Raw genomic sequence first — 27,214 nt, 5'->3', positions numbered from 1 at the left:
CTCTTTCTTTTCAGGTCTCCAGGGCCTGCTGCTTCCTTCTGAGCTTGCATGGAATGGAGACCATGGCTGCCCTGTCTGTCTGCTCAGCCCTCACTGCACATGCTTCCCCCTTTGTCCCATCTCAGTGAGTGGCAGCCCCGTCCCTTAGTTGTTCAGGCCAAACCTGAAGTCATCTGTAGTTCCTCTGTGTCTCTCACACCTCAGAAACGCGTCAGCAGGTCCTCTTGGCTTACCTTCAAAATGGGTCCAGGACGAGCCATGCTGCGGGCCCAAGCCGCTAGCATCACTTGTGCGGTTGCGGAAGACTCCTAACAGGCTGTTGGCTTTCGTGCTCGGCCCCCGACAGCCTCTTCTAGCACAGCAGCAGGGTGACCTTGTTGGAATGTGAAAGTCAGCCCAGGGCACTTCTCTGCCCAAGCCCCCCCTAGTAGTTCCACATTTACCTACAGAGAAGGCCAGTGTCCTTACTGTGGCCTCCATCTAGTACCCACCCGCTCGCTCTCACCCTGCTCCAGCCAAACCGGCTGCCTCACGGCTCCTGCAAAACATTGGGAACACCCCACCTCAGGGCATTTGCACAACTGGTCCCTTGACCAGGGATGCTTTTCCTCCCCAGAGCCACATAGCTTGCCATGTAACTTCCTTCAGGTCTTTACTCAAATGTGAAGCCTCCCTTGGATACCCTACAATTCCGTGCCTCGTCTCCATAACCCTTTTCTTTCATATCAGTTATCACCTCCTGATATACCATATATTTTACTAATTTATCTAGTTTATTTCTGTGTCTCCAGCTAGCATGTATGAGGCAGGAATTTTTATTCTGTACTGTTAGCTCCTAGAACAATGCCCTGCACATAGTAGATGCCCCAGAAACGTTTGTAGAATGGCTGCATCAAGAGGGAGTGAATTGGGCCATTTTATAGATGAGGAAGCTGAGTCTCAGAAAGGTTCACTTGAACCTAGTCTCTTGACTCCCAGTGCCCTTTTGCTGAGCCATAGTTCCACCTCCTTCTCCCTATGGCCCTGTGTCTAGGGACAGCCATGCTAAACCTCGTGGGTGTGAGGCTTCCCAGCTCCCCTTAGGAAGCTCCCTTTGTTAAAATGGTAACTACGGAGTTGGCGTTCATGCAGGTGATGGGACAGCCTGCCCCGTTTGTTGAGCGCTCACTCTGTGCTAGGCGCTGGGCTCAGCAGCTTAGATGGATTCGTTTCTCAGTTAAACCTCGCCGCATCCTGAGGAGGAAGAGCTGTCATTTACCCCATTCTGTGAATTGGGTGTGGAGAGCTTTTGTGTGGAAACAGAGAGCTTTCATGTGGGCAAAAATGGAAAGGATCCATAACTTCTTAAACCGATGAGGATGTGTCTTAAGCAATTCTGGTTGCTGTAGGATGTGCTACAACCGTTTGGAAAAGTAACATGGCACTTAGTCACTCTAGTTTTTAAAATGCACGTGCCTTTTCATCTAAGCAGTCCAAATTTTGGGGGCCTGTCCTAAAGAAGTCAGACTATCAGGACGTAAGGCTTTGTGCACCGGGATTGAGTGGCCGTGCCCCAGAGACCACACTGTCTCCTTTCACTTCTGCCTTCTACCCACGCAGGACCCTGGCACGGGCTGTGTTCCTCTTCCTGGCCTGCTTTTCACGTGGCCCAAACCTTCCTGTTCTTTAGATGTCAGCGTAGGCCTTCCGTGACCATCATATCTACAATACAGACGGTCCCCAACTTACAGTGGTTCGACTTATGACTTTTTGATTTTAAGATGGCGTGAAAGAGACATGCAGTCAGTAGGAACCGTACTTGGAATTTTGCATTTGGATCGTTTTTTGGGCTAGTGATGTGCGGTGCGCTCCTCTCCCGTGATGCTGGGCAGCAGTAGCCACAGCTCTGTCAGCAACGCGGTCACAAGGGTAAACAACCGATACACGTATAACCATTCTGCATCCATACAACCGTTCTTTTCACTTTTGGTATAGTATTCAATAAATTACATGAGGGATTCAACACTGTATTATAAAATAGGCTTCTTGTTAGATGATTTTGCCCAACCGTAGGCTAATGTAAGTGTTCTGAGAATGTTTAAGGTGGGCTAGCTAAGTTGTTCAGTAGGTGAGGTGTGTTAAATGCATTTTTGACTTGTGATATGTTCAATTTATGATGGGTTTATTAGGAGGTAACCCCGTCATAAGTTGAAGATCTGTATGTCCTTTTCCTACCTTCCTCATTTTCTATCTCAGCATCTCAGCCCTTGGGGCCCTCATCACAGTGTATGCAATGTGTCACTATTGTATTTCTTTTTTTAAAAAATAAATTTATTTATTTTATTCATTTTATTTTTGGCTGCCTTGGGTCTTTGATGCTGCGTGTGGGCTTTCTCTAGTTGTGGCGAGCAGGGGCTACTCTTCGTTGTGGTGCATGGGTTTCTCATTGCTGTGGCTTCTCGTTGTGGAGCACGGGCTCTAGGCAGGCGGGCTTCAGTAGTTGTGGCACGTGGGCTCAGTAGTTGGAGCTCACGGGCTCTAGAGTGCAGGCTTAGTAGCTGTGGTGCACGGGCTTAGTTGCTCCATGGCATGTGGGATCTTCCCGGACCAGGGCTTAAACCCGTGTCCCCTGCATTGGCAGGCGGATTCTTAACCACTGCACCACCAGGGAAGCCCCACTATTGTATTTGTTTGTTGACTCCCTCCCTCTCTTCCTCTCTGTTGTGGGAACGTCTGCTCCCAGGTTCCTATCTGGTTGACATGGTTAATACTTAGTAGCTCTTTGTTGAATGAGTAGTGATACAATGAAATGACACACCACCATTTAACAGGGTTGGAGTTATATGTAATTAACTGGGAGGGGCTGTTTGTGTTGTCTTGCTAAGGAAAAAAAGCTTGTTGTAGAAGGAAGCTTAACAGGTGGGCTTGGAGGGGGATGGAACAGGCATAAACTTTTTCTTTATACATCCTTGTTTGACTTGTGGCATTAAGTACAAATTTCGTAATAAAAAATGTGGCCAACAGCAACAAAAAAAATCACAGAAGAAAAGATCATATCCAGTCAGAGGGAGCATGAGGACTTGAACCCTGGTCCTTGTGACTCCCAGCCTGTGTTCTTACCCACCACCCAACACCTTCCATAACCTTTCCACATCCAGCTTCGCAGTGTCGCCTCACTGCAGCCCTCAGAGGAGGACAGAGTATGAGTTATTAGCTGTTTGTATTTTATTTTGTAAATTGAGGTAGAATTTTCAGACAGTAAACCAGGGCGTGGTTTGATGAATTGTTACAGGTATATCAGCTGTGTAACCCATACCCAGGTCAAGATATAGAACATTATCAGTGGGCTGGGAGATTCCCTGGGGTCTTTTCCCAGTCAGTTACCAGACTCCCCCATCCTCTCAAGTGGCTGTGCTGCTGAGTGCCTTTCAAGGATGAGTCTTGCCTGTTCTTGATTGGATGTGATTGGAACCATATGGTATGAGCTATTTTTATCTGGCTTCTTCTGGCTTCTTCCTCTCAACATGAACTCTGTGATTCATATGTGATGCTACAGCCTGTCTTTTTCATTGCTGTGTGGTATTCCATTGTGTGGATGTATCACTGTGTGTGTGTGTGTGTGTGTATGTGTGTGTGTGTATATATATATTTATTTATTTATTTATTTATTTATTTTTCTCCCTATAGATGGACTTTTGCCTAGTTTCCAGTTTTGGGGGGTATTATGAGAAAAGCTGCTGAACACTCTTGCCTGTGGACACAAACACTAACTTCTCTAGGATGTAGATCCAGGGGTGCTTGCTGGGTGCTGGGATAGAACCCAGGAGTAGATCCAATGTAGATCCAGAAGGGGAAGTACTTGCTCAAGGTCACATGATGACTCATGGGCGAAATCAGCCTATCTACCCCACCCCCAAGCCCTCTCACCCTGCTCTTACCAACACTTTCCATCCCTGGCCTGCTTCTTCTCACCCCAGCCTTGTGGAGGGTCAGACCCCTCCTCGTACCCGAAAGAGCCTCACCGAGCGGCTTTGTCTGGGGCTGGCGCATGCCTGGCTGGGACCACCTTCTCTAGCAAGCCCTCCCAGGCCGCAGAGGCAGCCTCGTGTCTCTTTCCTCAGCTCCCTCCACTCAGTTCTGTGGCACCAGCTCCTCGGGAGGTGGTGCGTTTAGCTATTTACATACCTGTCCCACCTCTCCACCCTGAACTCTCCAAGGGTGGGGACAGAAAGGAATATGGGCGTTTTTTTTTTTATTGGAGTAAGATTGCTTTACAGTGTTGTGTTAGTTTCTGTACAATGAAGTGAATCAACTATATGTATACCTATATCTCCTCCCTCTTGGATCTCCCTCCCTCCCCCCATCTAGGTCATCACAGAGCACTGAGCTGAGCTCCCTGTGCTTATTGAGGTAAAATATACATACCATACAATTTACCCTTTTAACCATTTTTTTTTTTTTTTTTTTTTGCGGTACGCGGGCCTCTCACTGTTGTAACAGGCCTCTCCCGTTGCGGAGCACAGGCTCCGGACGCGCAGGCTCAGCGGCCATGGCTCACGGGCCCATCCGCTCCGTGGCATGTGGGATCTTCCCGGACCGGGGCACGAACCCGTGTCCCCTGCATCGGCAGGCGGACTCCCAACCACTGCGCCACCAGGGAAGCCCAACCATTTTAAATTGTACAACTAAGTGGCATTAAGTACATTCACATTGTTGTGCAACCATCACCACCATCCAGCTCCAGAACTTTAAAATTTTCCCAAACGGAAACGTTGTGCTTATTAAATGCTAACTCCCCATCACCCCCAGCCCCTGGTAATCCCCCTTCTTCTTTCTGTCTCCGTGAATTTGACTACTCTAGGTACCTCATATAAGTGGAATCATTGTGATTGTCCTTTTGTGTCTGGCTTATGTAAACACTTAGCATAATGTCTTCAAGGTTCATCTAGGTCGTAGCATGTGTCAGAATTTCATTGCTTTTGAAGGCTGTAATTGTTCTTTGGAGTACATTTTAAAGGAACCTCAAATCTACAGGATTGAGTGAGGGGATCAACTTGTCTGTGGGAGTGGGAAATAAATAACATTTAGTCACATCTCCTAGGTGCCAGCCCTTCCCCTATGTTGTCTCATGTAATCCTCACCACCTCCTTATGAAGTAGGTACTAATATTACCCTCATTTTACCGATAAGGGTACTAGGCTCAGTAACTTGGCCAAGGTCACACAGCAAGTCATTGGTCAGCCAGGATTGGACGCTGGGTCTGCCTGCCTGCACAGCCTGTGATCCGAGTCGCCACTGCCACCCAGGGCAGTGCCCCGCTCAGGCTGAGAGTCATTTCCTCGAATTCTTCTCATCAGCTGATTGGAGCTGAGTGTGGAGCCGATGGGTGCCAGCTGGCTCCGAGGAGACAAGGGCAGTGGCTCCTCCTCCCTGGCCCAGGTCCCCCTTCCTGGGCCGTGGTTTCTGTTGAAAGCCCCTTTGTGAAGCAGCCTCCTTGGGCCGGGCAGGGGTCTGCAGGGATGTGGACCTCAGTGCCCCCCTACTCCCACCAGCACAGGCTGGCAGGGCGGGCAGCAGCAGGATGTCACTCTTGGCAGAACTTTCTCTGAACAAATAACTACCAGGAGTTTTGGGATTGAGAGGATAGATAAACAGGAAGAGGGAGAAGTTAGAAATATTTTTCTTTCCCTCCTGTGCCCTGGAGATTTCTCCCTGCTCTCCCCTTGGCCACTGGAGGTTTGAGGTGGTGGAGCGCTTTGCCTGTCAGAAACCGCCCTGAGGCCTGGGGAGCCGTGGCTGGCGAGTTTTAGGTTTTAGGGTTTCAGGCTTTGTTTTGCCTGATGGGCTGGGATAAGCCTGGGCGCTGGGGCCACAGAGGCTCCAGTTTGAATCTTGGCTCCGCTGTTTCTTTGCCGTGTGATCTAAACTAATTAATTCAGCCTCAGTGTGGGTCAGAATGGAGAAATAACGTAGTGAATATTCATTGAATACTGGCTGTGGGTGCTCAAGTGGGCATATACAAGGATTATCATGTCAGTTAATCCTCACAGCCCTCAAAGGTGGGCAGGGTTTTTGTCTTTATTTGACAGCTGTTGAAACACAGAGAGGTTAAGTGTTTCTGTCAAGGTCACACAGCTGGTGGTGGTGGAGCTTGGGCTTGAACCTAGGCAGCTGTGTACTTAGTACCCTTCTATTTTATCAGTTTGGCATCTGGCAGAGACCTTGGCACACTGGACTGTTGGTACTCTTAATTCCTTTCCCTTCTTTTTTACAGAGAAACCAAGTTTAGTTGGGGGTAATGTCATGGTGGGGTGAGGCCTGCTGAGCTCTGGGCCCCAGCAGTCCCAGAGCAATATTTAGCCCTTTCTGAGTTGGCTTCCCACAGGCTGCCTCCTCCATGCAGCCATCTTAGGTTGACACAGGGTGTTGTCATGACTCTCTCCAATTGCCCCGGCCTGGACAGCACATCTCACCCCACAGAGCAACATCCTAACTCTCTGACATGGTCCCCAAGGCACTTGGGGCTTAAACCAACCTTACCCCATCCTGTATTCTAGCCTCACAATGCCATAATAATAATACTTCCTAGGAGGCTTTGCACAGTACCAAGCATCTCTCTCTCTCTCTATGCTGTTCCCTCTGTTCAGAATGACTTTCTTTCTTTTTTTTAAAATTTATTTTATTTACTTTATTTATTTATTGGCTGTGTTGGGTCTTTGTTGCTGCGCACGGGCTTTCTCTTGTTGCGGTGAGCGGGGGCTACTCTTCGTTGTGGTGCGCAGGCTTCTCATTGCAGTGGCTTCTCTTGTTGCAGAGCACGGACTCTAGGGCGCATGGGCTTCAGTGGTTGTAGCACGTGGGCTCTAGAGCGCAGACTCAGTAGTTGTGGTGCACGGGCTTGGTTGCTTCGCGGCATGTGGGATCTTCCTGGACCAGGGCTCGAACCCGTGTCCCCTGCATTGGCAGGCAGATTCTTAACCACTGCGCCACTAGGGAAGCCCCCAGAATGACTTTCTTGTCTGTCAAATGTTGCTCATCATACAAGGCCCAGCTCAGTGGCCTCCTCTTCCAGGAAAAGTTCAGTGGCCTCCTCTTCCAGGAAGCCTTCTTGGAGTTCCCAACCCTGAATTAGCATCTACCTCCTCTCTGCAGCTCAGGGTAATGGGAAAAGTCCTGGAGTTCCTGCCGTGTTGTCAGCCTCTCTAAGCCTCAGTTTCCTTATCTGTGGATTGGGGATCATTGGACGAGGGAGAGGAGAAAGCCTGGATTCTCAGGCCCTGGCCTGTGTAGACTTCGCCAGGGCTGGTGAAGCTTGGCCCCTTCAGGGTTAACTCCCTGCAATGCCAGGGGCGGAAGTGAGGAGGACAGAGTGTGAAATGAAGTCACTTCCCTGCCTGGGGGTCTGCCATGTGCCTGGCCTTCTGCAGTAAATCCTGTTTCCTCCTTGGCCACTGTGTGCCCACCCACTCCTGGCTCCCATGACCCTGAAGGTCACCAGCAGGTGGGGCTCCCCATGGAATGTTGGCCTGTCGTTCATCCGGCGAGGTCACTTCCTGTCTGGATAAGCTGGCTACCTTTCCTGCCACAGCCTTCCACATGCGGGTTTCATGGGAATCATGGGTGTGGGGTCCAAGGGAGGCTTCCCGAGGTCAAGTTCAATGCCCAGCTGACACCTTTTATTCTGGGGGCACTGGGGCCCAGGGAGGGCAGGGCGCTTCTCGAGGTCAGGCCTCTGGACCACACTGCAATTGTGGGGCCTCTGTGGGTGTCCTCCGGGGTCGCAGGCCTGTAGGGTAAGGTGAGGAGGTCATTCAGCCTCCCTGGGCCTCCTTTTCTTCTTCTGTGGAACCTGGGGGAGCCTGTGTGTCAGGTCTGCCTCAAGAACTGAGCTGGTCAGCCCAGGACATTCTTGACCTCATTGAATCCTCACTTCACTGCAGGGACCCTGAGGTTCATAGAAGCTCAGGAACTGACCTGGGTCTCTGGTGGGGGATGGTGCTGGGAGCCTACCCAGGCCTCTCTGACCCCAATGTCCTGGTTTATTCCCCCGGAAGGTATTTAGCTTTTCCTCAGTGGCAACTCAGGAACATCCCCACTCCTCTGCTCTTTTCCTGTGGGATCAGGGTCTCCTTGGGCTGTAAAGTTGATGTAGAACCCTGGTCCCTGGCATCAGTGTAGTGTGCATACTGTGTAGTTCCTTTTTCCCCCTTCTTTTTTCTATAAATAGTATATTTTTATATGGGAAAATCAGAGTAAATAAAGATATGCAGGAAGATTAGAAAAATCATCTGTGATCCCACTTCTCAGTGATAATCAAATTTATCATTAATGTTTTGAGATTTGTCCTTCCAGACATTTTTTGTGGTGTGTGTGTGTGATTGTGTGTGAGTGTTTGTGCTTGTGTACAGGAACCCTCTCTCCTTTTCAATGGGATGAAGCTGTAAATTACTGTTTAGTGTCTTTTTTTTTTTTTCAAACTCAACATACAATAGATATTTTCCTATGTCAGTAAATAAACTGCTCCTTGCTTCTTTTGAAGGAAACTTTTTTTGGAAACTTTTAAGTTGAAATTTAACACACATCACAAGTATACAGCTCGATGATTGTACGAAGTGAGCACAGCCTTCGGAGCCTCACCAAGTCAAGAAACAGAATTCCTCCAGCACCCCGAGCCTGTACCCCATCACTGTCCCTACCTCCTTCCTGCTCTAGACGTGACTTTGTCCCTGATTTCCAACACCATACACTACTTTGGCCTGATTTTGAGTTTTAGATAAATGCTATCATATAGTGCTTGCTTATGTTGGCGTCTTTGGCTCCACATTCTGTTAGGGACGGTCATCTGATGCTCTGTCCATTTTAATGACGATGTGATGATGTCCATGATACGTTCAACTTTGAGCACTGTTGATGTGAAAGATGTTTCCAGTCTTTGACTAATATAAACAAAGCTGTACCCAACACCTTCGTGGCCGTATCTTTGATTATTTCCTTTGACTCAGCTGATGAATTGCTGGATCAAAGTGTTGTAAATTGTTAAGATATTTTAGGAGCATTGCCAGATTGTCCTCCAGGGAGCTGTGCCAGTTTACATCCTGCCAGGTGCTTAGGAGGGAGCGCATCCCTGGCACCCATGCAGAGACCTGTTGTTTTCATCCTGCTGTGCTTATGATGCCACGAAAGGCAACACGTGGCAGCTCCTTGTTCCCAATTTTTAAATTAGGTGAATATCTTTTCTCACAGTCATGGTCATTTGTATTTCTTCTTTGTTGAGTTTTTGGTTTTGTTTTTTTGGTATGCTTTACTTTAAAAAAATTTCTTTTTAAAGTTTTTGTCCATGCTGCGTGGCATGCGAGATCTTAGTTCCCTGACCAGGGATCGAACCCGCGCCCCCTGCATTGGAAGCTCGGAGTCTTAACCACTGGACTGCCAGGGAAGTCCCTGGTATGCTTTACTTTTAAGACATACTTGTTTTCTCATTTAAAAAAACTTCTCTATATTAAATATGATAAATAATAAAAATAGGTTGAATTTTTTTTTTTTTTTTTTTTTTTTTTGCGTTACGCGGGCCTCTCACTGTTGTGGCCTCTCCCGTTGCGGAGCAGAGGCTCCGGACGCGAAGGCTCAGCGGCCATGGCTCACGGGCCTAGCTGCTCCGTGGCATGTGGGATCTTCCCAGACCAGGGCACGAACCCGTGTCCCCTGCATTGGCAGGCGGACTCAACCACTGCGCCACCAGGGAAGCCCTGTTGAAAATATTTTTATCCAATTTGTCATTTGCCTTATAACTTTGTGGTTTTTCTGTGTTGGTTAAAAGCTGACCATTTTTTAATGTAGTCTGGTCTATTGATATATAACTTTATGTCTCCTCTAGCATTTGCATAGAAAGTTCTGTTATGCCCCAAGATTATATAAATATTTACTTATGTTCTTTCGCTTCTCTGGTTCCCATTGTAGTGTGTCATTGTTCATCCTTCTGTACTTACCTTGGGAGCATGTTGTTAGGTGAGGGACAGCTTAGAGGTTTAGAGCATGCACTCAGAGGCTTTCAGCCACCAGTGTACCCTTGAGCAGATTACAGAGACCCTCTGTGCCTCAGTGTCTGTAGCTGCAAAATGGGAATAATGCTAGGACACAATAACCAAGGGCTTATGGTGGGGGTTAAATCACGGCTATTTGCCAACTTTTTAGTCTCAATACTCCTTCCTTTACACTCTTAAAAATTGAAGACCCCAAAGAGGTTATATATTTATAACTTGATATTTACAATATTAGAAATTAAGACAGTATATTTAAAAGCATATATTTATACATTCATTTAAAAAATAATGATAGCAGACCCATTACATGTTAAAATAAATAAATTTTTTCCTGAAAAATAACTATGTTTTAAATACGGTAGGAAGAGTAGCATTGTTTTGCCGTTTTGCAAATCTCTTTAATGTCTGGTTTAATAGAAGACAGCTAGATTCTCATATCTGTTCCTGCGTTCAATCTGTTGTGATATGTTGTTTCAATTGAAGTATAGGAAGAAAATCCAGCTTCACACAGGTAGGTTTTTGGAAAAGGGAGGAGTATTTTGTTAGCCTGTGGGTATTTTCCTTTGATACTACATAAAAGTTCAACAAGTGACAGTTTCTTAAAGGGAATGTAGACTCTGAAAACATATTAATGAACTTTTCATATTTTGTTACATTAAAATTCATTGGACTCTCTTCTCCTATGAATGGCTCTTTGACCAGGTGTGATTTTGTAACACCATATATCAGTCATTGGGAAAATATTGGTTCACTGAGTTGTTCAGATGTTCCAGATATGGCACAGTTGATTTCATCATATCCAAAAATTACATGTGTTAACCATATCATTGCAAAATGTTTGTGTTTTACGAAGCTTTTAAATTCCTGGTGGCTGATGCGAGTTTTCGAGAATTCTAATTTTTCCTTAAAAGTTCAAACTTTATCACTGACAATAAATGCTCTCAGTTGTTTTCCTTGAAGGGACAGGCTCACTTTGTTCATTTTTGAGAAAACGTCTACCAAATATCCAATTGTGAATAACCATCATTTGTTTGTCAGCCATTCTTTCACATGAAAGTGGTGCTGCACGGACAAAGAGGCTGGTTCTGCGGACAGCGCAGAGCAGCTCTCAAGGGCTTGTCCTGCAGACATCTGTCGTATGCCAGCAACTAGCCCACATGCTCTTCCCAGGTCAGCACACAGAATATTGAAGAGACATGTACTCAAGGGCTGAGAGTCAGTGAAATTAATCGGTTTCACAGCTCCATCAAGGACATTCTTAAGTGACACTGGTGTATTTTGTCACCGCAAGTGATGACCAGCCCAGTTCTGGGCTGCTGCTGGGCCTCCTGCTGAGCCTCTAGCAGTTTCAACCACCGTGGCCTTTGCTCCTCATGTTGAGAAAGGCAACGATGTCTTCTTACTGTCCTGAGAACACTTTGACCTTGTGCTTCGTTCTCTGGAGCAAGAGAGCTCTTCCTGGTCAGGGTCTTCCCTGCTCAGTAAAGTGAAGCAGAACAGCAGGGAGGTGCAGGGAGAGGGGTAGGAGGCCCCCGGTCCTGGCCCTGCTGGCCACTGTCTCTGTGACTGGGCAGGTCTCTGGCCTACTCTGTACCTTAGTTTCCTCTTCTATAGAATGAGAGGGACAGACTAGGGTCTCAGAGGTGGCTTTGACTCTAAGATACACGTTGGTGCCTAAGGGGAATTTAGACCCCGTCTTGTGTTTGCGAGTGTGTGTGTGTGTGTGTGTGTGTGTGTGTGTGTGTGCGTGTGTTGGGTGTTGGGGGATGAGGCCCAGGGCTGGCAGTGGGCTGGTCTGAGCCCCTACCCTGGGTACAGACTGAAAGTGTGATGCCCCCTTCCTCTCCAACCTCCTCCCCCAGCTGGGAGCCCTGGAGCATGGTGACTTCCTCTGTGTTTGTTCTGCAGCTGAGGCAGATGTTTCCTGCAGCTGGCCACTCAGCCTCCTGCCCTATTTTTAGCTCCATTGTTACCCACCCCAGGCATCTGGCTGCCAGGGGTGTGTGAGAGGCTGTGGCCCTGGAAGGGGCACTCTTCCCTGGATTCGGCTTGTTCTCTGCCTTCTACTGGGTCCCTGGGTTAAGCTTCCCGGTGTCTCTTGGGAACGTGAGGGTGGCTACGGGAAAAATGGAAGAGTAGATGGATGCATGGATGATGCAGTACACAGGGCCCAGGCTGCGAACCAGAGCCCTGGCTGTGTTGTTATGTCATGTAATAAACTCTCCATGCCTCAGTTTTTCCATCTGCTAAATGGCATAATAGCTTGCACTTCTGCCTTTCTCATTGGGTCGTTCTGAAGCTGAAATGAGATAGTGGATGTGAAATTTGTTTAGTAAAATGACATTAGGAACATACAACTATTGTGGGTTCAACCCTGTGGAGGCCCCGAGGGAGCATCAGATCCAGAGTGGGGAGATGAGGCATGTACTTTCCAAACACTGGGCCAGTGGGCGCAAGGTCAGGGTTGTGCGGGGTACAGGCTACGTTTTGGAAGGTTTGGAGGGGACGGGGACATTTCCACTGGACGTTGATGGATGGGGTGAGGGTGGGGATGGTGTTCCTGGTTGTTGGACCAGGAGGGCAGAGACATGGAGGCAGGGAAGGGCCGGATGTGTCCTGGGAGATCCAAGCAGTAAAGGGCCTTGAGCGTTTCTGGCCGGCAGCTCTGGAGCTGCTCCCCTAGGAAGGGGCCCCACGGTGGGTCTGGGGGCAAGAAGCCCAGCAACCCCCTTCCTGAGCTGGCAGCACAGCAGCTCTGCTTCTGGCTGTTTTACACACTGGACTTCCATGAAGGATTGATTTTGTGCGAAGGATTGAGCTGCTCAAATGTTGTCCTACCCATCTTGTCCAGCTCGCTCACTTCCCAGGTAGAAATATCAAGTGTGGCCCAGAGAGGGCTGTGTTGAACTTGGGGCCTCTCAGAGAGCCTGTGTGGAGGGAAACATCTCCTGGGGCTTTTCCTACTCCACACCGTAGGGCAGCTGCGACCTGGCTTTGCCTGGAATGTCAGAGGTGTGCAGGGTAAATAGGGGATGATGAGGGTGGGAACGGGGGTCTTGAAGGCCAGGCAAGGGAGTCTGGACTGGAGGCCGCAGGGGTGGGAGGGATGGGGACAAATCCCAGAATTGGGTCATGGTTCTTCCCAGCTCCTTAAAATGATACTTTGGGTCCCTGTGGCGTTGCTGGAGGTCAGAATTGGGGTTCAAGCGCAAGTTCCCACTGGCCTTTTGGGGCCCAGTCCCTGGAAGCAGCCAGGAGAGTGTCAGCAGGGTCAGGGTCCTGGGCGTGGTGTCAGGAGGCGCTAGGTTTCTGCTGACCTTGAAAATGCCCAAATGCCCAGCTTCTTTGCGCACCATCACTGAGCACGTGAGCATGTCCATACACTTTGAACCCTGCTCTCCCCAGGGCCCTCCGCCTACTCCCAATCTGAGATGGACACGGGCTTTAGGCTCTTTCAGGCGCAGGATGAATATCCTGCCCAGAGTTGACTGGCGCCTCCCTGGGGGTTTCTACAATCCCCTCCTGCTCATCCTTGAAAGAACCTACAGGCAGGGTCCCTCCGAGCCAGATAATGCCTTCTTGTTTTCTAGGGAGTTCCCCTGCTCAGAAAGGCCCCCGAGAGGGACACAGAGAGACTCCAGATGGGGAGACTCCTGCGATTTCTCTCTACCTTTTTGGAGGAATGGAGCCCAAGGGTCTACCTACACTGGAGAACAAACATTTAGCAGCTTGGAACCTTCTAGATTTATACAGCTGACTCGGGGAAAGCTCCCGCACCACACGGCCCGTCAGTTGATGATCCTGTGACGCGTGGGCGTCTCCTCAGCCGCACTCGTGGGCCCTGGTGGCCAGGGATAGCGTCTTCTGTATTCGTGAGCTGCCGTGGCCCCAGCAAGGGCTGGGCTCACTGGATCCTGGCATCGAGCTGCTCGAGCATGACCAGCAGTTCTGCTGTGAAAGGGGAAAGAAGGAGGTTGTGCCTTGCGGTGTATGGTCATTGAGGGCCAACCCTAAATATGACGGAGTGCATTAGTCAGGATTAGATTTGCCTGTGAATAATAGGAAGAGCCAAATAACAGTGGTTTACACGAGATGGAAGTTCATTCCTCTGTCCTGTCCGAGCCCAGAGTCTCGCGGTCCAGGCCTGGTGTGGTGGTTCGGCTCCACAGATTCCCGGGGTGTGGCTTCACATGCTGGCAGTTCAAGACGGCTCTGAACCGTCAGCCATCGCGCCGATGTTCCAGGCAGCGGGATGGAGGAAGGGGGCAAAGGGGGCTCATAAGGAAGGATCTGGAATTTGCCAAGGGCACGTACTGCCCCTTATGTCCCATCGGCTAGAATTAGTCACCTGGCCCCAGGTAGCTGCAAGGGAGATAAGGAGTGTGGTCCTGGCCGTGGGCAGCCATGTGCTCAGCTAGCTGCCCTGTCCCTCCTCTGGTTTGTTTAGTGGAGACGGAGGGAGGGAGGGGATGAAGGCATTGTGGGCATTTTGATCAAACCTGAGGATGTTACCAGGCTGAGAAACTGGGCCAGCGGTTCGGGGGCAGCAGAGTCTCACCCAGGGAGATTGCTCAGGAGGAGACCAGTCCTGCCTTGGGACCAGAAAGCCACACGCCTCAGGCCAGGAAGGGAAGCAGGGGCTGAGCCTGAGGGAGAAAGGCTTTCAGGGGGCTGGAGCCAGCCCCGTGGCATGGTCAGAATGAGGGAAGTGGGCCTCCCTCTTCTCAGAGGGTCGGGGTGTGCTGAGAAAGTGCTGTCCCCAGTCCAAGATCCCATATAAGCAGAGCTTCCTATCAGGCACAGCTGATCCACCATGGGGAGCTCCAGAGATGGGGGGGTTCCCCAGGCCTGGAAGCAGGTAACTAGGGGTGCTGGAAAGGGCCCTTTTATTTCCCGAGGGTCCTGAATTCCAGGAACCCCCAGCCCCACTGGAGCACCTGGTAACAAGTTCCAGGGTCTTTGCTGGCCGCGGAGCAGGCAGGAGCCCCCTCTCTGCCCTCCGCCTGTCAGGTGAGCCGAGAGGGAGGCTTGTTGCCCCTTCACTGAGGGCGGGGCCTGCTGCGCCACCTGCAGCTTCTCCCAGCCCAGGGGTCCATCTGCAGGGTGATCCCCTGGCTCTGCTGCTGCCCCACACTGGCCCCCACTCTCCACAGCTCCTCGGCTGGCCGCCCAGTCACTCTGCCCACCTTCGTCCCACCTCCAGAGGCTCCCCCTGGTTTGCAGGCTGAAGCCCGGAACACAGGCCCAGCTCACGGAGGCAGCCCACCTGATGAACACATGGCACTATTTCCAAACATTCATCCACCTTCTGTTTTTAATTTTTAACCTTTTTTTTTTTTTTGGTTTAGAAAATCTAAAAACACTTCAGAAACATATAATGTAGCTCGTGAAGGTCTCCTGCAATCTCAGACCCCAGACAGCTTTATTTTTAAAAAATGGATCTTGTCCTAATTTTAAAAAGAAGGAGGCTAAGGGGCAGCGGTTGCAAAGGGATTGGTCTGGGTGACCACCAGAGACATGAGGTGAGGGGCTACGCGCAGAAACCAGAACTCTGCTTCTACTAAGCCAGGTAGCCTGGGGAAATTCACGTCACTGACCCTGCTTAGCTGTTTCCTCTCTGCAAAGTGGGAGCCGTAAACCCTGTCTCGCCCCCCTTGAAGGTGGTTGTCAGCAGCAAAGACAGAGAAACCACAAAGACACAAAAAGCTCCACCAGGCTGCAGGAATGGAATGATTATCATGGGAACATGGATGACCACAGGCAGAGGGTGGCCAAGGCACTGAGCCGAGGGAGCACAGGGGGACTTGGGGGAGGGTAAGGTGGGGGATGCACTGGGTGAAGAGCTGTGATCTTTGTCCAGCTTTGAAACTATTACACATAACCGCACTTAAAAACATTCCCAAAATAATCATGTTCGTTGTAGGAAATTTAGAAGTGATGGATAAGCAAAAAAGAAAATAAATACCGTACTCAGTCCCCCAGTCAGGAATGAGTACCATTATGTTTAAACATCTTCCCCCTTTTGTACCTGCTTGTTGTTGGGTGCCATCCTTGGTCCCATCAAAAAGGAGCCGGGCAGGGTGGGAAGGTGAAGTGATGGAGCTGATTTGTTCCATCAGCAATTGTGTGTCTGGCTCCCTCAGTGGGACAGAGCCAGGAAGGACACAGCATGGCCCCTGCTGGGAACAGCATGCAGTGGAATGTCCCATTTTGTGATGCTTACAATGTGCTGTGGGAGTTGAGGGATGGGGGTGGGTGTGTAGTCAGTCAGGGAGAGCTTCCTGGAGGAGCTGGGCTTTAACTTCCAAGGGCGGGTAGAATGTGGGGGAGGAGGGCAGTCCAGGTGAGAAAGTGCGGGGTGGGAGCATCTTCCCCCCACCCTCTCGTGTGCACTGAGACCTGCTCCTTGATGCCGGGTGCTTGCTCTTCTGTCAGTCCTGAAAGCTGCAGATGCCCCCAGGTTGTCATCTGTTCATCTCAGAAATATTTCCTGAGCATCTACTGGGACCCGGTCACTGTTCTGGTGCTGGGGCCATGGCGTGGACAAATTAGGCGCCGTCCTGCTCTTGGGGAGTCGGGGAGGCTGCTGCTACAGACATAATCCCATCAATGAGGCAGCTGAAAAATAAAAGGAGGTCATAAGCTGGAGAAGAATTGAGGGGTGTGTGTGGACAGACTGCATCGCCAGGACCTCAGAGAGGCTTCTGGGGAAGGACGTTTGAGCCAAGACTAGGGGAAGGGGCAGCCACGTGAGCAAGCTGCAGAGTGCTCCAGGGGGAGGGGTAGTGGGTAAGAAGCTTTCATGAGTAGGAGAGGGTCTGGGGCGTTGGAAGGAGGAGGAGGACGTGGCCAGTGACTGGGGCATCATAGCAAAGGGAGGGATGGGGGCCTGTCCGCCGGGCTGAGGGGCTTGCATGTTACAGTGTGATGGAAGGAAATGACATGACCTCCACCCGAGCGCCCTCTGCCCGTGATCGTCGGTGTTCCCGTGATAATCCTTCCATTCCTACAGTCTGGTGGGGCTTTTTGTGTCTTTGTGGTTTTTCCGTCTCTGCAACTGACAACAGCCCTCGAGGGAGGCGACACAGGGTTTATGGCTCCCACTTTGCAGAAGAGGAAACAGCTAAGCAGGGCCAACGATGTGATTTAGGACTTCAGAGATGCTTCTGGCTGCTGCATGGAGGATGGATTGCAGGGGTCATCCATCCTTCCGGAGGGAAGGAGAGAGACTCCTGGAGGCTGCTGCAGTCACTCTAGGCAGGGGCCAGTGACCAGTGGTGGCAGAGCAGTTGGACCGACTAGGGGTGCGAACCCGTTCATCTGTGGGTGGGCTTTCAGAGCAGGCAGAGGACTTGCCCAAGGCCCCAGAGCAGAGCTAGGCTCTATTGGTTCTTGATTAAGACCAGAAGCAGACGGAAATCTTCCTAGGTGGCTCACCGGGCAGAGTGAAACGGAGGGACTTGGAATTCTGTGTTACTACAGCTGCTGCGGCCCAGCCCCACTCGGCCCTGTTGTTTGCCCGGGATGAGAGCCAGGGGATTGCTGAGCCCACTTATTCCCTCAGACCATTCCTTTTATAGGCAGTGTCTGGGCACGGCCCTGGCCCTGGCCTGGGAGTGTCTGGGAGGTTTAGATCTGGTACCAGTCAGTGGTTGCAGGGGGGGGATGTGGAGAAGGTGGGGAGAGAGTGCAGGCAGAGTGGGGCCTGGGGGGATATGAAGGGCTGCTGGTGAGTCGCGCCCTTGCTGTGTTTGGGCTGGGTGGGTGTTGCCCTAAACACACATTCACTTGTTTCATTCCTGTACGATCCAATTAGGGAGGTAGATTTATGGTCCCCAGTTTATAGTTGGGGAAACCGAGACTCAGAGAAGTTAAGCATGTGCCACAGGACTAATACGTGGTAGAGATGAGAAGATCGGGATCAGCCAGATTTCGGCCCCAGAGTCCATGAAACCACTGGATCCCCCAGCTAGGTGTGAGGGTGTTGGGGAGTTCTCACTTTCTATCTGTTAAATGGAAATGCTGCCACTGCCTTCCTGGGGTTTCCTCACTCCTCAAACAGAGGGTTTTAAGTTCTTGCCTGCAGCAGGCATTGGGCTCAGCTCTGAGGACCCTGAGCTGCCGAGGGCGGCCCTCAAGGACCACGGAGGACTTGACACTCAGCATCACTGTCTGACAGGAGTACAGGTTTCCCCGCTATCCGAAGGTAGAGCGTTCCTGTGGAAGCTTTGTTAGCTGAAATGGCATCCAGCGGAGAAACAGTTACCTTAGGACAAGTGCACTGGCTAACAATGCACAAAATAAGTTGGATAAAGCACAGATGCTCACCGACGCAGTTCAAACCTCTGGGCTTGCTGCTGAGATGTTGAGAGTGGTTCCTGGGAAGGAGCTTGGCGAGGGGTGCGTGGCCCCTGTAACGGCTCCTGCAAAACAAACGCTCAACACTAGTTTTCTTTCCCCCCTTTTTTTTTTTGTGGTAAAAGCAAAATCCTCTTCAGATTTCTCTTGGTGAGCAGAAACAGTTACTAATGTAGGTCTTTCATAAAAGCAAAGTGGCATAAAGCAAACTTTCAAAAAATGGGGGATGCCTGTATAAAGTGAGCCACGTGTTTTTTTAATTGAAGTATAGTTGGTTTGCAATGTTGTGTTAGTTTCACCACGTGTCATTTTAACTGGCCACATAAAAAAGTAAAAAAGAAATAGGTGAACTTAATTTTAGTAACATGTATTATTTAATCCCAGTATATCAAAATATGATCATTTTGACATATAATCAACATAATAAATTGTTAATGAGATATTTCACCTTGTTTTGTACTGCGTCTTTGAATCCAGTGTGTGTTTTACACTTGCAGCACACCCCAGTGTGGATCAGCCACGTTGCACGGGCTCAGCAGCCAGTGCAGTGGTGGTTACTGTATCGCACAGCCCAGCTCCAGAGTCTGATTGATCCCTGCCCCCACCTCTGCAGTGCATGATAACAGCTGATTTTTAAGGAGGACTCACTGATCAGGCCCTGTTCTGAGGACTTTTATAGTTACACAGTGGACCCTTGAACAACACAGGTTTGAACTGTGCGGGTCCACTTATACGTGATTGTTTTTCAATAGATAGCTACTGCATGATCTGTGGTTGGTTGGATCCAGGTACACGGAACTGCGGGTACGGATCTTAGACTCCCCGGAGGGTCAACGCCCCTAACCCCCGTGTTGTTGAAGGGTCAGCTGTGTTGTTGAACCTTCATAGCAAGCCCTCAGGGGAGGTACTCCTGTTGTCCCCATTTCACTGATGTGGCAACTGAAGTCCAGCGAGGTAGCTTGGCTGAGGTTGCACAGTGGGTGAGTTGTGGAGCTAAGGAGGAAGGTGTGACGAGGGGGGCGAGCTCCTTTTGTTTTTAACAGATTTATTTAGGCCAACTTCATAGACAGAATTCACCCTTTTTTTTTTTTTTTGCGGTACGCGGGCCTCTCACTGCTGTGGCCTCTCCCGTTGCGGAGCACAAGCTCCGGACGCACAGACTCAGCGGCCATGGCTCATGGGCCCAGCCGCTCTGCGACATGTGGGATCCTCCCGGATCGGGGCACGAACCCGTGTCCTCTGCATTGGCAGGGGGACTCTCAACCACTGCGCCACCAGGGAAGCCCAGAATTCACCCATTTTAAGTGTACGGTTCACCACTGGCAAATGTATGTAGTTGTATAATCACCACATTCAATACATAGAGCAATTCTGTCCCCTAAAGGTGCCCTCGAGCCCCTGTGCGGTCGACTCCCCTGTCCCTGACAGCCATTGATCTGTTTTCTGCCCCTGTAGTTTTGCCTTTTCTCAGATGTCATATAAATGGAACCATACAGTTTGAAGTGTCCAGGGCCTGCTTGTTTCTCTTACTATGATGTTTCTGAGGTTCATCCCATGTCATGTGTATATCAGTAACTTGTTCCTTTTTTATTGCCGAGTAGTATTTCATTGTATAAATGTGCACGTTTTTCACATTGTTTTCATCTGTTCACCAGTTGATGGACATGTGAGTTGATTTCAGTTTGGGGCTACAGTGAATAATGCTGCTGTGTACAAGCCTTTTTCTGGACATGGTTTCATTTCTCTTGGGTAGTTAGTTGCCTGAGAGTAGAATTGCTGAGTCATATGGTAATTGTGTGTTTAAATTTGTAAGAAACCACAAAGCTGTCTTCCAAAGTGGCTGTGCGATGTTACACGTAAGCACCGGGTCTCCAGTTCTTCCACAACCTTACCAACACTTGATGTTGTTGGTCTTTTAAAATTTGTCATTCTATGGGACTTTCCTGGCAGTCTAGTGATTAAGACTCCATGCTTCTACTGCAGGGGGTACGGGTTCAATCCCTGGTCAGGGAACTAAGATCCCATATGCTGCGCGGTGCAGCCAGAAAGAGAAAAACAAAATTGTCATTCTAGTGCATTTTGCTGATGACATAAGATGCTGAACATCTTTTATATGCTTATTTGGCATCCGTATGTACCTTTAAATCTTTTGCCATTGTAAATTGGATTTTTGGTTAACTTAATATTGAGTTGTAAGAGTTGGCATCTCTTTTTTTGGTCGGGATTAAATGAGATAATATACGTCAAATGCTTTGCAATCAGAGGTGCACCCACTGGCCCTCCTGGCGTCCCTCTGGGTCAACACTCAGGGTCACTGGCTATCTCAGGCATCCTGTTTAGACCCTCCCCTTCCTGCTCACCCAAGGTAGGCATAGGAATCACATACTTGACCAACACCCCCTGATTTGGCCAGCGGTACAATGTCTGCTCAAATCAATCTTCCTGCACTCTCAGCAAAAGCTTCCCCTTGCCTCAGGCCAGAGTCAGCATGGCCTAGCCAGGGGGCCTGGAGTTGGGAGGCAGGAGCCCTGCGTCCCAGTTTCGTCCTTATGACCTCTTCCCTTATGACTTGGAGCTCAATCACTTTCCCTCTCTGGACCTCAGTTTCCTCATCTGTAGAAAGAGAAGGTTGGACTAGGTGACCTCCAGGGGTGTAGCCAGCTCTGAATCTCTGCTTTTGGGGGCCTTGGTGACAGCCATTTGTGGAAGTTCCTGTGATCACAGCATTCCCTAAGGCAGGACTTGGGATTTTGCAAGAGGGTCTGGCAGGCAGGAATGGCTGGAGAAAGGGATGGGGCAGGGTGGTGGCTGGGTCAGGAGCAGATGTCCAGCTTTCTGCTTCAGTTGGAGGAGCCAGACTCTGCTTTGGAAAAGCCACCATTCATCGTTTCCAAGTCCATAGGGTTTGACAAGCTGGAGGCCATGGCTGCTGTTCCATGACCAGGACAGAAGACGTGGGAGACGGGGGACTGTGAGCTTTGGATCAGAGATGGGGAAACTGACACCAGCATGGTGATGGAATCATCACTCACTTCTACCAAGAATCATGTGAAAAGAAATGGACTTGGGCTCCTGCGATGTTTAGGTCCAGGGCCTTAGGACTCAGCTGTAGAACCTCTTGTCTGTCATCCCCAATCTAGGACCCAGGATGGTTGTCTGCAGCATCCCCTTGGCTTGAATACAGCCGTTGACGAGAGGCTCACTGCTCCGGCAAGCTGGATGTTTGTGCGGTAGCATCGGGCAGTTAGTTGATGACTTGGAGCTAAGATTCCAGCTCCTGAAGTTTGGTTCTTCTTGGAGAAATGAGGTCACCTCTCTGTGAAAGATTCCGTAGGGTGGTTGCTTTTCTCTCGGGACTGACTGCTGTGTGGTTGCCCAGAGGCAGGAGGGTGGCATGTCCATGTGTGGAACTTTCTCAAATGCTGTTGTAACTGCAGCCCAGATGATTCTGTGGCTTCTTAGCTGGTCACTGAGGCCTTTTGTGGGTGAAATGGAGTCTGCAGTCCTCGCTCCCTGCATGGGAGACTGTGCGTCTCTCTTCCCCTCTAGGAGGTCATGTCTGGGTGCCCTGGCAGAGAGTGGAGTGGATGGGGGTCCCTAAGGTCCCTGAGTGGCGGTCAAGCAGGTCCAAGAGGGAGGGGAGAGTGTGTGGGGTGTTCTTGCTGTCAGGGTCAGCTGTGAAGAGGCAGGGAGGCAAGCTTATGCTGCCACTTAGCAAAGGCCAGCCGTCCTCACCTGAAATGGACACAGTGAGGCCTGAACCTTATAGGGTTGTGTGCAGGGGGCACCATATGTTGTAAAGCACCCAGCATGGTGCCTGGCACTTAGTAGGTGCTTTGAAATGTTAACACACACAGAGGCAAAGGAGAGACGTGGAAGGGGCCTGTATTTGGTGGGGCTTGGTGTTCCCTTAAAGCAGTGGTTCCCTTTTTTATTTGCCAAGAGCCCCTGTAGCAGGATGGCAGAAGCTCACAGATCCCTTCTCGGAATGATGTTTTTAAATGCACAAATTAAATAGTTGGGATTACAGAGGGAGTAAATTTTATTGAGAGTGCTATCAAAATACTAAAACACAAACTTGTGATGTAGTAATACGTGTCCTTAGATACTCTTGCGTTAACCAGATAATCCATTAAGTGAGTTAAGGTTAAATTTTATTTTTTTAAAGACACACCAGCGTCAAGGCTGCTGTTGCTTGGCTTTGATGGGGACATTCATCTGGGGTGTGCCTTTGAGGGCATGTGTCCAGCATGATGGACATGCAGGCATTTGCGATTGGTTCGATGGTCCCAAGTGTGGAGAACCCCGTTTTGCAAATGGCACGGCAGCTTCTTTCCAGCTGGCTTCGTAAGGTGAGGCTAGGCTTCTCGCTGGGATCGTCACATTCTCCACGCTTGTTGAGAGAAAGGCGGTTGTGAGAATCTGGATCCCGCTCTGGGGGATCAAGACCACGAGGCGCAGAGTTGCCCAGAGTTGGCCGGTCCTGTCACCCGAGACCTGGGGGGCAGGGGACCCAGGTCTGATAATTACAGTGGTGTGAAGGGAGTGATGAGCGCAAGCCACGTTTCCAGATACCTGCACGGCTGCTGTGTGATGTGAACACGTCTCTGAGCTTAGTGATGAGTATGTCCTGGGCTTTGCGACACAGCAGGAGTGGCCTTCACGTGTGGTTAAGGAGATGTTAGCTTTTAGTTAGAAGTTAGGAAAATAAGGCCTAATTGTTTGCAAAACCATCCAGGCTCATAGACACCCCCCCCCATCTTACTATCTAGCCTCATCCTGGTCTACCCCGATTCTCCCCCCAGTGGAGGTTTGAGCACTAGGGATCCCACCTACATGTGTGCCCTTGCTGACCCCTGGCCCTGGCAGTGGACAGCAGTGGTATCACCACTAGGACTGCCTAGATCCATGTGGAAGGGGCCTTCCGACTGTTCCATCCTTCGCCGTCACTCTATGGCTGGGGCTGCTGAGGCCCAGACGGGAGAAGTAAGGTGCCCAAGGCCCCACAGCACGTGGCTAACAGGATGAAGGGTCCTTTGCTGGCGAGGCTCACTCTAGGTGGGGTGGAGAGGCTTCAGGGGGAGAGTTGCAGAGTGAGAAGCCTGGGAATCCCAGGGTTTCCCCCTCCTCTAGACATTTTGGAGACAGGTCAACTTTCAGACGATACGGTCTTTCCCCCAAGCCTGCAGCTGTGCACATCTGTATTGTCTCCAGGCTGTCCTTACAGGGGCCGGCTGGGGCCTGTCACCGCCTGTGGAGCCCTCGAGAGAGGAAGAAGGCAGGAGCTGGAGCTTTGGGGGAGGCGAGGGGCAGGCGAGATGGAGGTGCCAGTCCTGGCCCAGCCCCGTGGGAGCAGGGCCCGGCCTTGGCCTGGCAGCTGTAGGCAGCTGTTGCCTCCTGCAGGCCCTTCCCATGTCCTGTCCGTCACTCCCTCCTTTGGGACAGCCTCCCTGTTCTTGGAGGAGGCTCTTCCCACCCATGCCTCCTTGGCCCAGGCTGCTGAAGAGGGGTCTAGGGAAAGTTGGTGAGCCATGTTGGGGGCCTGCTGTGGCAGGCGAAGCGGAGAGAAGGTTCTGGCTCTGCTGATGGTCAGCTGGGGGTCCGCTGTGGAGCCCCTCACCCGCTCTGAGCGCCTCTGTTTCTGTTTGGAAACAGAGGCTCATTCCTTCCACCTTCTACCAAGAAAAAAAAAAAGAGAGTGAGAGATCGGACCGGGTGTGGAGAGTCATGATGAGGCTCTTACAAAAACATTCGGTTAGCGTGTTAGCAGAGCTGTCACACAGCTGCTGGGAGTTGTCAAGGGTGACACGGCTGGGCCGTAGAGAGGTGGGGAACCCTTTCCAGACTGGAGAGGGAGAGGGGGTGGTTTGGCGTGCTGCGAGGGATGGAATGAGTAGCCATTCTGTCTAGGTGGCTCTGGGAAGGCGGAGCCTGAGGGCACAGCCGGGGGAGGCCCTGGGAGCGCCCTCCTTGGGACCAGGAGCTCTGACTCGGGATCTGGGAGGGGAGAGGGCGCAGTGAGCTCAGCCTTCAGACTGACCTGCTGCCCCGGTTTCATGCTGACCCCTGACCCCACCATCCACTGCCTGAGGTGCCGCTGCTGCTTATGAGAGGGCGTGGGCGGAGCGTGGATGGTGGGGGACAGGTAGTCCCTGCTGCCTGAGGGGGGACAGCCCATGCCAGGCTGAGGGCAGCTTGGGGAGCGGAGGGGAGTCGTCAGGTTCTAAAGACTGCTTATGGCCTCTGTGTTCTCAGAGGGGAAGTATCTCAGGGTGCGGGTCGGGGGTGGGGGCTGGCCGGGCAGGTCGCTCCCTCCCCCTCCAGATCCTGGTCCGTCAGCGCCACATGGGGCCAGCTGCTGCTGGGCTCTCAGAAAGTTCTTTGAGCCTCTGTCTCCCACGTCTCTCACCCCCTCTCTTGGGTCTGTGTGGAATTCCCAGCCCCTTCCCTTCCCAGCGGGCCTGGTTCTTGGATGCCTGAGCCAGTCCTCCCCACACCCTCTACCAGCTCTTAGCAGCTCTCCTGGCCTGCTTCCCCAGCCATTCTTTTTATTTGTTTTAAATAGATGTTATTACCCAGTGTTCAGAGGAGAAAAATCAGAAAACGCAGATAAGGAAAAAGGAGAAAATAAAAATTGTCTATAATCTCATCACCAGGTGTTGACTCGGTTAGCATCTTCCTGTGCCTCCTCCCGGATTTTTCTCCTGCTACATGTTCATGCATTAAAATGAGATTATAGCCTGTACTTGCTTTGCAGCCTGCTCCTTCCATTCCTGGTTGCTAGATATCTTTCCACAGCAGTCAGTAAGGTATTTTTAAGGCTGTTTAACATTCCACCTTAGAGATACCCCGTAATTTATTCAGCAAATCCCGTTGCAGGCTGTTCCCAGTGTTTTGTTACTATAAGTAACATTGTGATCAACAAAACACCCTTGTAGCCCACTCAGTTATGTGCATCCTTAACTATCAATATTTCCCTAGGAGAGAGGCCTGTGAGAGGAATTGGGAGTCCTCAAGGATGCCTGGCATGCCGGATGCTGGGCAAAAGCTTCGGCTGTTGCGATGTTGATGGTGTTGAGGTTATTGATGGAGAGTTCAGGGGCCTGGTGCTTTTGTTGAACCCTTGATCTTCTGAGAACTCACCCAATCTGGACTTCCCTGGCCTCGTTTTGTGACATTCACGGCTAGAATATCCTCCTGCGTCCTGTTCCCATCCAAATCCTTCAAATCTGTCTCCAGACTTCCCTCTGCCTCTGGTTCTGGTTCTGGTTCTGATTCTCCCTCTGGTGAAGGCCTCCTCCCTCTCCCAGTCTACAGGGCTTGGCCTCCACGTGGGCTGACTCAATTACTTGGAGCCCTAGGTCCTGCCCTGATGGAGATGGTTAACCCCTTCCTAACTGTCTTATCTTCACTAGGGGAGTATAAGCTGTAAGGGGTCAGGGGGCTACATCTTCTTGACTCTCCATGTCCATAACTCCCCCAAGGCAGCAGCAGGGGGCCAGGCACACAGTAGGTGCTCCGCGAACCTGTGCTTTGCTGGGCACCGGCTTGGAGGCAGCAAACCCACCCTCTGTCTCCAGCTGCAGGGTGAGCTGGCCCTCTCATGGGCCTCAGACTGTGTATCTGTTCACAGGGTAGGGATGGTGGGTGGGCTGGGTCCCTTCCTGCTGTGGCTTTTCCTACCCCCTCCGTGACCTCTTACCCCACAGGTCTTGGGTCCTGAGGCTGCCGGCAGACTATGGGTACAACGGCCAGCACAGCCCAGCAGACAGTCTCAGCCAGCGCCCCCTTTGAGGGCCTCCAGAACGGTGGCACGATGGATGGTCGGCCCTCGCTCAGTGTCCACTCCTTCCAGACCACGGGCTTGCACAACAGTAAGGCCAAGTCCATCATCCCCAACAAGGTGGCCCCCGTCGTGATCACGTGAGTGGCAGGACGAGTGTGACCGTGTCCCCGGAAGACATGTCTGGGGGGAGCTGCCTGGAGGGGTGGTGGCATACAGCACTTCAGAGTCTCCAAACTGCTTTCGTAGATGAAGATACTGAGGCCCAGAGGGGTTAAGCAGTTTGTCTGGAGTCACACAGGAAGTGGGTGGCAGAGCCAGCGTCTGTCGCGGGTCTCTTAGCCCATATTACTTGCCACGTCACAGTGCCAGGGAGTGTGGAGAGGGAAGAGTGGCTGGGGGAGGGGGGGACACCCTTTTGAGAGTAATTTTTGGCTGATGTTTTCAAAGGAAGTTTATATTCTTAGATGCATAAAATGTCGATTCTTTTCACCCCCCACAACCTGTAATTATGGTTCGAAACTGAGGTTAACACCGGGCCATTAAAGGGCCTTGGGCTGAAAAAGCTGGAAGCTGTTGGTCAACTCTCCTAATTAGGCCCTTCAAGGACATTCCCAGAGGGGGCTGAGGGTTTGTTCTGGCCCCATATTTTGAGAGACCTGGACACACTGCATGCGTCATGTGGGCCCAGGGAAGGAGTGGGTGCTGGGAGCCTGAGGCCAGGGAGACAGAAGGGGCATTGGATGCGTCTCCTGGTGAGTCAGGAAGCCTTGTCTTACATCATATCTGCCCACCGAGCTTCCCTGCCTCTGGACCCCTCCAGGATGGAGGAAGTGGGACATGACGAGCTAAGAATTAAATGTGTTCCACGCAGAGATGTTTGGCAGAGAGTTCGCAGATGGGGCCTTCTGTATAAGGAAACCTGAGGAGTGGGAATGATAAATCCGGCCTGTTGCCTTTGGGGCCTGACAGGAAAATTGTAGGCATAATACGTTACTGTGCTCATGATAAGGGGAGGAAAAGAGATGTTAAATAAAAGGGACTTGAGGGCTTT

The 27,214-nt window shown here is 50.8% G+C and overlaps 1 protein-coding gene across 4 annotated transcripts in view; it reads left to right on the top strand.

The window, feature by feature from the left end:
* The window catches only part of PALD1 (phosphatase domain containing paladin 1), an 84,885-nt gene that overhangs the window by 11,789 nt on the left and 45,882 nt on the right, over nucleotides 1-27,214 (top strand). For 3 of the 4 annotated variants that reach the window (XM_079900553.1, XM_079900550.1, XM_079900552.1), the window contains exon 2: nucleotides 26,087-26,300. In XM_079900553.1, the coding sequence (XP_079756679.1) occupies nucleotides 26,116-26,300 (185 nt within the window). In that variant the 5' untranslated portion in view covers nucleotides 26,087-26,115. The remainder of the gene's footprint in view (nucleotides 1-26,086; nucleotides 26,301-27,214) is intronic. The other variant, XM_079900551.1, reaches the window with a different exon arrangement.

This window comes from Stenella coeruleoalba (genome assembly GCF_951394435.1).
Source record: "Stenella coeruleoalba genome assembly, chromosome: 16".
Taxonomy (NCBI): Eukaryota; Metazoa; Chordata; class Mammalia; order Artiodactyla; family Delphinidae; genus Stenella; species Stenella coeruleoalba.
The sequence above is the reverse complement of the archived record's forward strand: the minus strand, read 5'-3'. Positions and strand labels throughout refer to the sequence as shown.